The sequence below is a fragment of the Microtus ochrogaster genome, chromosome 2, assembly GCF_000317375.1.
Source record: "Microtus ochrogaster isolate Prairie Vole_2 chromosome 2, MicOch1.0, whole genome shotgun sequence".
Lineage (NCBI taxonomy): Eukaryota > Metazoa > Chordata > Mammalia > Rodentia > Cricetidae > Microtus > Microtus ochrogaster.
In genome coordinates, this window is record NC_022010.1 from 2,350,841 (window position 1) to 2,362,202 (window position 11,362).

General features: G+C 47.8%; 1 protein-coding gene across 1 annotated transcript in view; it reads right to left on the minus strand.

The window, feature by feature from the left end:
• Nucleotides 1-11,362, minus strand: part of Myo18b (myosin XVIIIB) — a 201,658-nt gene that overhangs the window by 23,219 nt on the left and 167,077 nt on the right. Inside the window, exons 40-41 of the mRNA XM_026784530.1 lie at nt 7,187-7,231; nt 5,901-6,038 (exon numbers count right to left, since the gene is read on the minus strand). Of these exons, the coding sequence (XP_026640331.1) occupies nt 5,901-6,038; nt 7,187-7,231 (183 nt within the window). The remainder of the gene's footprint in view (nt 1-5,900; nt 6,039-7,186; nt 7,232-11,362) is intronic.

Below are 11,362 nucleotides of genomic sequence, written 5' to 3' on the forward strand. Positions count from 1 at the left end.
GTAGATAGATAGATAGATAGATAGATAGATAGATAGATAGATAGATAGATAGATAGATAGATAGATAAATACATACATACATACATATATACATACATACACACATACATACACACATACATACACACATACATACATACACACATAGATGTAGACAGACAGACAGATGAGATAGATGAGAGATACACGCAAATGAAGGTCCTTTGAGCCAGCCCTTACAATCGATTTGGGTGACAGATTTTCATTGGCAGTCCTCAGTTTCTCTACCTTTATAGTGGGCATATTGAACTAAATCATGTCAGGGTTCTCTTCCAACAATAGCTCTGCAGAATTTTCAGTTATAAACACACTTCAAGGAAGGGTTTCAAGTCAGAATGACGGAGCTGAGAACTACAGGTGGCCACAGTGTTAGTGGAAGTGGGAACTAGTGCAGCCACTGGAAATCAGTGCAGAAGTTTCTCAAAACGGTCTCCCACCCCTAGCCAAGCACCCAAAAGACTCTCTCTGACTATGGGGATGCCTGCTTAGCCATGTTCATTGCTGCTCTATTCTTAGCAGCCAGGGAGTGGAGCGAGCGTAGATATCCATCAGTAAGAGTAGGTGAGGAAGATGTGGAAATACACAGGGCAATATTACTCAGCTGTAAAGAAAAATGAAATCAAGAAATTTACAAATAAATGGATGGAACTGGAAACACTTACAAAAGTCAAACCTCGCATGCTCCCACTCACGAGAGCCCTCTCTTTGAATCTTTTGTTTTGTATGCTTAACCTGATACAAAAGGAAGCTGAGAAACCAGAAACAGGCTCCTGGGGTGAACAGCAAAGAGAGGTGGGATGGGAAAATACAAGTAAAAGGGAAGGGCAGAGGAAGAGTGAGGACAGAAAGGCTCAAGCATAGGAAGGGGAAGGCTTAACCAAAATGAAGGGCGCCTGAAAAAACTGCATGGAAACCTAGGATCTTCCGGTGAACGGAAATAGTCAACCAGATGGGACAACAGAATACAGGTGCCATGGAAAGAGAGAGAAAAAAACCCCACAGGGTTAAAGGTTAAGCAGAGAGAGGAATATTGGAGAGGAGAGAGTGTGTGGGTGTTGGGGGGAGGATAATAAAAGCCAACGGTACATGAGGAAGCCTTGGAAATCCACTAGTTTGTAAGTTAAATTAAGAAAATATGATACACCACACACGCACACACACACCAGTTTAAACAGACACTCCTGTACATGGGTAGACAATGTGATTTCCAGAAGACATGTGTGAAGTGGAATTGTCATAGCCAGGCATGGGACACCTCCTTAGCAGTCATGAGTCAGGGAGGGCTCAGAGGCCCCCAAACCTGCATGAGCTATCAGCACTGCTCTTGGATGTCCATCCTAACTACACAGTAAGACCCTGCTGCTGAGGGCACCAGTCAGTTCAGGTGCAAACCATAGAGAAACCAGGAAACTCTCCTGTGGCTAATGGTACTGTGCAGGCTGTGGGGTAGAAGCTGAGAGGGAGCTTAGGTGGGCCATTCTGGGGAGCTGGAAGGAGGTACTGGTGGATGTATATAATTAATATATATATAGTATAACATGAATATGAATTGAATAACATAATATGAAACTTTTAAAGAATAAAATAGTAGTAAGATGATTTTAAAAAAATAAAGAAAACATTCCAGCATTTCAGGACTTTATACCCGGAGTCTGGCATCCAGCAAACCCCTACCTAAGCACTCCTGACTGTGTTGTATATTAATCCTTAGACATTGTTAGCATGAATATTGATTCTAGAATTCTCTACCAGGTGAGCAATTTGCAGTGAGGCATGTACAGACAGCGGCATTGGAGGAATTCACACCTAGGTTCAAAGCCAGGCCTTTCCCCTTGTTTGATGTGAGACACTGAGTGAATTACTGGCCCTCTCTGGTCACAGCAAATAGTAAACTATTGCCAAATATAATTCATATTTCTTCTCCAAACTCTGTACTCTGGTTAGTTATTTATTTTCTTAGAGAGTATTTATGGACTATAGCTTGCAAACCAGCCCTGGGGACACAGACATAAAGGCTATGGGCAAGGGTCCCTTACTGCAAATGTGCCAGCACATACACCTCCATGCTGGATACAGCTGGCTTGACCCAGGACTAGCTGGGGGCAGAGCAGGGAGCTCAGGAGATACTGGAGGGCATTGTCTGGGGCCTCCGGAGATGCTCTGCCTGAATGAGGGTCAGACATGCTCACCCTCTGTGGTCCTCGGACCATCTGTAACAGGTGAGCAGAGTTGGCCACCTCCTGGAATTCCTCAGGGCACCAGGTAGATGCTTGTGTTCTTAACACAGCACCTGGCAGAGCTCTTTCTAGATGCCATCTCCTGAAGTCAGCTCATTCAGTCTTCATCTTATGATACCTGACAACGGCCCTGACTTCCTCACGAGGGCACAAGAGCAGAGAAGTCAAGTGACTTGCCCAACTCATGATAAAGGATTGGAATTTTGAGCTCTGCCTGCAGACCATGCATTGACCCCCACCCCCTCTCTCTTATGCAAATGGAGGCCAAACACCTTGGAGCACAGTGATTGGTGATGGGTCCTCAGACATCGTCACCACTTTCTGACTTCTCCACCACGGACAGTGATTGGTGATGGGTCCTCAGACACGGTCACCACTGTCTGACTTCTCCACCACGGACAGTGGACTCAGCGGAAGGGAAGACGTATCCTCTTCTACACAGTGGACCAGAACTTTTCTCTATACTGATATAATCAGATATCCTGGTCCTTGTGAGGGGCCCACTTGTCCACATTCTAAGCACCTCAATTTAATGTTTCTTGCATCAGATATTTCAACCTGAGATATTCTTCAGGCAGTTGCCATTGGCTGAGCATGTCCCAACAAGGGTCTGCAAGGCTCCACCTAGTCGTTTTCCTGAGACACCCCACTTCCGGGCAAAGGCGGTCAGAGCAGATTGGGCTTGTCTGGGTCTGTTCCATATGGTGGTGGCTTTCCCATCTGTCACTCTGGTCCCTCTGCCACCACAGCAGCAGGGAGTGGTTCATCTTAATTTCATATCTGCTGGACCCATTGTTTCTGACTCACAGACATTGGGCCCTGATCACACCAGGGTCACCCTTGCAAGGGAAAATAAGAGAAACACAGCTGAAATGCAGAGAGCAAAGGACCAAAGTCACGCCACTGGGGAAGGACTGTGACATCCAATGAGGAGTTCTGCTGCTGGCAATCTCACGGATTTGTGGGTATCCTACTTTGAGTTATCACCAAGCCCTAGGTAGGACTGCAAACTGGTGAAGCCACTATGGTTATTAGTGTGAAGAACCCTCAAAAAAACTTAAAATAAATCTACTATATGACCCAGCCATACCATGCCTTGGCATATGCCCAAAGGACTTTGCATCTTTGCTTAACCATTGTCAAGCTCTTTGCTGCTCCACTCACACTGTGGAATAGAGAGAAAAATGAACTTTTCAGGTAAAAGGATGGAGCTACAAAGTTAAGCGAGGTAACCAAACCAGACAAGTGTCACATGCTCTATTTCACCGGAGGCCCCCAGTTCCAGATCTTCAGAATGCGAATAAAGATCCCGCAGCATCCAGGAAAGTAAAACAAGACCACTGTGGGTGTGGGTGGGGACCAAGCAGAATACAAATGATCCAAGAGAGGAAATGAGAAAAGAGCGACTCTAGTTAGGGGAGAGGAGGGAGACATGTACAGAAGAAGGCGGGAGGAAGATAATAACAGGAGGGATGTCTGAAGTCATTAGGACTCAACTATGAACTATCTAAAAGTATCTATAAAGCACACAGTCAGTGACTGAATCAACTTATGCAGCTTAAATAATTTTTCATTTGAGCTAACAATGCTCTTCAAAGCCAAAGACCATCTAATACAACTTCCAACACCGGGCTTAAAAAGACCCCTTTTGTGTTGTTGGTCAGGGTTATCCGAGAGACTCCCAAAGCATTGTAAACTGTTGTTATTGCCCTTGGCTGCCTTCAGAGACATGCCCCTATAGCTGAAGACACCGCGCACTTTGGACGGAACCCGGAGGACCTGAGTTGGAACTGACCTGGATGCCTCCGTCCCAAGGACTAACTTTCATGGTAGAGAAGGAGCCACACAGGCTTCCAAGTGAGTGAGGGAAACAGTGGACAGTCCTAGCCAGCTTGACGCCCCTGGACTGAATGTGACAGTGAGCAGCACAGCATGATAGCACCAGGAACAGGGGTGGCAGGCGCACCTCGGTGTAACCACAGCTCTCTGATTGGACTTAAGCCTTGCTAAGCAAGAGGGAAATACTGCCTGGTACTGGAAACCTAGCCAGCTACCCAGGGCTACTGGGCATGGATCTTGGAGAAGATCCTACAACCGTCACTTTATTAAACCAGCATAAACCCGAACTACACTCTAAGTATCTGTCCTTACAACCACAGATAAGAGTAGTTCTCAGCACTCATCAAGAAAACCTCTCTTTGTAACATATGGACACGGTTACAGAAAGCTACAACCCATCAAAATACAGAGCTACGGAACCTAATCTCAACAGATACATCAACAAGACAACACCTGAACCTAAGATTTGGAGGCCACTGAGAAGAAGGAGCAGAGAGATTCCAAGAGCAAAGGATAGGGAGTTCTCTGTAAGACTATGTTTCCTAGCAATGTCAGAAGCTGCATCCACAACATACCACCAATACAACTGCCCAAACATGACCTGACAAGAATGACCCCAATAGGCATGCTAACGTGGATGGTAGTGTGTGGGCGGGGACCATGAGGCCTCAACCCTACACAGAGAACTGGAGGCAACTAAGGAATGCTGAGAGCATGATAAATCATCTTTCCCAGAGAAGCGTACACCAGCTGAGCATCCAATACCAAATGGTCAGCCCTGAAAATATACACATACAACTGACTTTATTCAGACTGAGCCAGTCTACATGTATTTAGGAATACATGTGCATGCATGCACACATACATAACAACAATTAATGAGAAAGAAACCATAAATTTGAAAGAAAACAAGGAGGGTTATATAGGAGAGTTCAGAGGGAGGAAAGGGAGGAGGAAAATGATGTAATCATATAATCAAAAAATAAAATAAATAATTAAAAACCTTTTTTGTATTCTTAATTATTTGTAGGCTTTTATGTCTAAATTGTGTATGTACACTTGAGTGCAGTTGCCCTGGGGGTCCAGAAAAGGCCATTCAGTCCCTGGAGCTGAAGTTACAGGCGGCTGTAATCTGCTCAGTGTGGGTGCTGGGAACTGAGCTCCTGTTCTAGGCAAGTCCTGCTGGGCTGTCACTCCCATCCCAAGATTATAAAATCTTACATTCAAAACTTAATCAAATTTCCCATGAGAAACATAGTTCAATAGATATTTATTTTTTATTTTGTGAAGTCTACAGCTCACCATATCACAAGGTGTCTTCAAATTTCTCAGCTCAAGAAATTCCCCTGCTTCAACCTCCATAGCAGCTGAGATAAAGGGCACTGAACCAGCGTGCCTGACTTTAGTTCAATTTTCTTTATGACTACACTCAAAAACAACAACTAAAAGTGAAACAAAACCGTAACTGACCATGCTTATTCATAAACCAAAGACTTGCTAGTGTGACACCCGAGACAGGAGCAGCAATAAAGAATTCCTTGTCCACACTGAACTGTTTAGAATAACTGATGCTCCATGCCTTGCGGATGTCTGTGTGGCAGCTGCATCCTTACTGCTATGTGAGTTGGTGACCAGCATCAGACTCACACTTCTCAGCCCCTGAGAGGACAAGCAACCCCCTTAAAGCAGCCACACAGCTGGGAAGGGGTGGGCCCCCTGCCCCCAGGTCAGCCTGTAAGCATTAGCCTTTGAGCCGTCAGCCAGGCCACAGGCCAGGGCTCTTACCTGGGACTGAGAGGAGAGCTGCTGACAGCCGACTGCCGAGAGGGCGTTCTCCCGGCATCTGTGGCTAGGGACAGGGAGCAGCTCATCCAGGACTGGAGACTACCCTCTGGCTGGGAGCTGATGACGGAGACATTGTCCCTAGAAGCCAAAGTTAGGACACTGATCACAGTGGCAACCACAGTAAGGACCATAACCAGACCATCACTACACGCTGTAGCCTGGGCCCTGCAGAGCCTTCTACAGGCAATGCTGTAGACAGAGAACTGGTACCGGCCTATGAAATGGGAGGAAGCACTGGCACTTGGAGGGGCCAAGCTAGAGCGTAGCTAAGGTCACCAAACTGGTGCCCGATGAAGTCTGGGTGGAAAACTCATTTGCTTTCATCCCAGTACCCTTAGATTTAATCATAGCACTCTGGGGATGTGCGCGCGCGCACACACACACACACACACACATACACACACACACACACACTGAGATGTCAAGCTTGCCATTGAATTTTGTACCAAATGATATGTTCATGGGATATGCGGGGGTGAAGGTCCTCAGTTCTCCCTTACCCTTTGAGGATCACCTTGGCAAGCTGGGTCTTCTCTTTACCAGGGGAGGGCTGCACAGCTACTCATATGTATGTGTGCACACGCAAGCGCCCATGGGCCCATACATGCACAAATGTGTGGCTTGTTTATGTGACACTGAATCCATCACCACAGGATAGGGGCTTGACATTAATACTGTCCTCAATATGGCTTCCTAGCAGAGGGGATACATATGACTGTTAGAAGCCACGAAACGAAGGCTCTATCACCACATATAGAGAGGGGCAGAGGGCCGGCTCACAGATTGAGAAAGGAACCCCCATTTACTTCCTGAAGGAAAAGTGAATCAGGGTGGCAGCTAGCCCTGCCATGGAAGATGAGGGCATGGAGGGAATAGTGTCCACACAGGTGTGCAGGTCAGGAAAGGTCAGGATACAGACAGTAGGAAAGCAGGAAGCAAGAGGAGCAGAGGCCAGCAGGGAGCACAGGTGCCTCTCTGAAAGGTCTCTCTGGGCAACAGGGAGCCACTGAAGGTGTAGGGGACAGTGATATGATCACCCCTGACTTCCCTCTGTCTGAGCTAAGTCAGGCAGGTAGACAGAGTGTGCTCCCATGAGGCCCATGCTAGACCAGGAACCCAGAACTTCACAGGCATTACAGAGAGTTCTCTGGGTGGAAGCAGACTTTCTCCTTGCCAGCTGCACACACAGAGCCATGACTTCCTAAGCTACATGGGGGCTTACTTACTCCTCTTTTCTGCTGCGGCTGCCACAGTCCACGGCCGTCTGGACACTAGGAGAGATACAACACGAGGCCTGTCATGATTGTGCAGCCAGGGCTGGGGACCTGGTCTCCAACACTGCACATGTCTGGGTTTGCATCACATTTCCTCCCTTAGTCACTGTGTGGTTGTAGGGCAGTGAGTTGTCCTCATGAGCCCTCTGCCTCCCTTTGCAAACCATGGGTGATTACTAAAATAGGGGTGTCTGCCTCTGTACTTGTTCAGCACAGTTTCTGGAATGGGGGCAGCCATTATCACTACCCTTTAAAAACACGACTGCGATGAGCTCTGGTTAAGAGCACTGGCTACTCTTCTAGAGGACTCAGGTTCAACTTCCAGCACCCACATGGGAGCTCATAACCATCTGACAACAGTTCCGGGGGTTCCAATGCTTTCTTCTTACTTCCAAGGGCACCAGGAACACACTCAGATAGAAAAAACAAAATAAAACAAAATTTTGAAATGCAGCTGGCACTGCTGGTATTAATCATATAGTTATTGACAAAACATCTGGAGCTTGCCTCGTATTCTTTGGGAAGCCAACAAATCAAGACACATAGGCAGGATAGCTTCCCAAGCCATTGTGGGAAAATCCTAATCTAATTACATCAGTAGCTATTCTTGAGGGAGAAACACTGTTCACACACTCTGCCCACACCTCCTGCCTCTATTTTATAGATGAAGTTAGTGCACTCTTATGCAAGGGCAGTGAACTTCCAGCTCTGTGATGATCATAGGGCATGCTGATAGTCAGTTTGCCACAGCCACCAAATGGGGAGCAGGCAAGACCAAAAGCCCCTGTATGTAAGTTGCCTTGACTCTGAGTCCTCAGACTGCACCTCCAGCTACAACATCTGTTGGGATTTGGGCAGGCCCGAGGAGATGTGCTTGTTGTTCCTTTCTTCCTCTAAAGATCTGTCTCCCTAGAGGCCTCATATTTCCAACTACCTCCCCAGTAGACTGATGCCCTCATGGACCACAGGCATGTCTTCCACATCCTTCCAAACTATGACTCACAGACCAGAGAGCCACAGACCCCACTTGATCAGTTCAATAGCAAGGGGCCACACACGGCACCACAGCCGCAACAAACTATTATTTATATTGAGTGTGTGTTTGAGAGAGGGAGAGAGACACAGAGAGAGAGAGCATGTGCATTTGAGTGTGTATGTGTGTGTGAAAAAGAGAGAGAGAAAGAGAGAGTATGAGTGTGTATGTGTGAGAGAGAAAGCATGTGTATTTAAAGTGTGTGTGAGAGAGAAAGCATGTGTATTTAAATGTGTGTGTGAGAGAGCATCGCATTTGAATGTGTATGAGAAAAAGAGAGAGAGAATGTGTGTGTGTGTGTGTGTGTGTGTGTGTGTGTGTGTGTGTGTAAGAGAGAGAGAGAGGATTTGCATTTGAATGTGGGTGTGCATGTACGTGTGTGTGTGTGTGTTCTGAGGTCAGCCTTATCTTTCCTCAGGAGCCATCATCCACCTTTGTATTTTGAGGCAGAGTCTCATTGGCTGGAGTTCACCAAGAATACTGCCCAGGCATCAAATCCCGAGGAGCCTCCTGTCTCTGCCTCCCCAAGTGCTAGTATCACAAAGCATGTACCACCCCCCTGGCATTTTATGTCTTTTTAAAAGAAGTACAGCAAGCACTATGGGCATCATGCTGTCTTCCGGCCCCTCCCTACTTTTACTATAAAGGTTTGCCCGTCACTGCCTCTATGGTACACAAAGCACAGCTGCTGCAAGCAGCTCCTGACCCAGCGACAGTACAGCTTTTTGGTGCAGGACTGCATGGAGATAGGGCAGTAGGTCCTCAGAACCCACATGTAAATGTCTAATCTCAAGGACTCATTTCCCTCTTAGTGAGGGCCCATTCTCGGTCTGGAACCTACACTACTTGGACCCACTGGACACCATCCTTTACTGGTGCAGCTCTGGAGAGCCGACCCAACAACAGAGCATGCGTGGGTGCTGACACTCTGGATCCCTGAGGGCTGCTGTGGGGACTCAGCATTCAGAGCCACTACCTGCCTCCTGGAGGGACTCTTCCCTGTAGAGATGTGGCTACTGTCTGCGGTCATGCTGCAGTACTGTCTACTGGTCCACACTGGCTGTGTGATGCTTTTGGACCTGCTCTGTCATAACAGACTCCACTGAGTGTGTGAGTCCCATCCATGTGCTTCCTGACTGTCTGACTTCCCAATGGGCTCAGCTGCTAAGGCAGAGAGGCCATGGTGTTTGTTCCCTGATTTTCTCTCTGCTGCAGGCCACTGGGCTGGTTAACTTGCTGCACCCTCCTCTATGTGACCATCCTCCTCTTTCAGAATTTATACTTTCTCTTGCTCTTTTTACCCACTGGAAATTATTGGTCCCTTTCTTGGCCTGGATGCTTCCCCCTCTGTGGCTCCTACTCCACACACAGCTTTGTTAGAGGAATCTTCATATGGGTTTGGCCTTCATGCTCCAGCAGATTGCTCTGATGGTTCGAGTCCATGATGTTTTCTAGCCAAGCAGGGAGATCTGGGTTTTCCATGCCTCAAGACTGCACCATGTAGCCCGCCATTGTGGGAGAGGTGATAGAGCTGAATCCATCTCACAAGAAACAAAATTGTAACCACCATCACTGAAGCTACTCCCCACAACCTCCACCAAGCCTGTGCTTGGAGAAGGCCACATTCAGGTTAGTAATCCTCTGTTAAGGGCAACTGGAGGCTGAAGAGCTCTCCGTGGTGCTGACCCGGTTAGCTGCACAGGCAAGACTCAAACCCCAGCCCTTGGCTGGTGTTGGCAGTTCTGACATCTCGGTCAGTATTGTTTTCCAAAAGGAACTCGTGCCAAGAATTTTTAAAGAGGCATTGGTGGGGATCAAGGCAATTGATTAAATGTCTTCTAATATATTCCTTCGGGGCACCTTTGCCTGACAGCCACAGTCTAAATGCAAACACAGCCTAGGAAGCAAGGCCTGGATTCATTTGCTCTGTGTCAGTGACTGAGAGAAGCTCACCATCATGGCAGCCCAGACAAGAGCAGAGACCTTGATATGAGATAAAAGGCATATGGCATGTCCTATGTGATAACAAAGCCGCCATTAGCTGGCAGTAAGGCCAGCCTCAAAACCAAGGCATGGCTCCATCACTTAACACATATATCATTTAGACACCTGTGAGACTCAGTCTCCTTATCTTTAATTTGGGAAAGATAGTGGTAGGAGCCCAGAGATTCCTATCAGGGAGGGCCAAGCAGTAACAATTGTTCCAGGAAGGGCACACGACCTCATCGTCACCAGTTCCTGCGCTGTTGGAAATAGACACAGTGAATTGTGGGAGCTTTTGCTCTCCAGGAATCTATCTTATCAGCTATGTGTTGGATACAATCATGCTTAGAAAGCCAGGCAACCTGCACAGCACTGTTTAAACATGTACTACAGGGCACAGGGACTCGCACTGTGACTCTAACCGAGTGTCAGCCTTCTTAGATAAATGGAGAGCTCATTCAAGCTGTTCTTCCAGGTCAGGTCATGTTCATCACTCATGGGGGCAGCTATAAGGAAAGAGCCATGGGGAGAACACTGTTCTCTCATACAGTGGGGGACTTCATGTTCTGGCCAGGGCAAGGGCTTAGCAGTGAGTATCAGGGGGCCGGTTTCTGGTTCCCTCCAGATCTGCCCCTATCCCCTCCACAGCCTGATGTCAGACTGGTTTATTAGGGTGTGTGAGTTGAGGAGTGTCCTGCTTCCGGTCTCCCCAGCCTCCCAGGACATGCTCGCTCACTCCCAGAGTGTCCATCTCAGATGGGCCCAGCAGGAACTGACACACTTGGATCTGTGACTCTGAAGTCAAGGGTAACCTGCAAACCCCTCCGCATCCTACCGCATCCCCAGGAAAGGCAACAGGCAGAGCAGCTGCAGATTCTGGGGCCAGGCATAGATGGGGTCGCCTGTCAGCCAAGGCAGTCCTTTCATGACCTATGAGCATCTTCCAAGCCTGCGGGACAAACTGACAACATTTCCCCCATTAATCTAAGGAGGCTGATGCCACAGTCTAGCTGACAATGCCAGCCCCTGGTGCAGAGTCACACAGTCTAGCCGACAGTGCCAGCCCCTGGTGCAGAGTCACACAGTCTAGCCGACAGTGCCAGCCCCTGGTG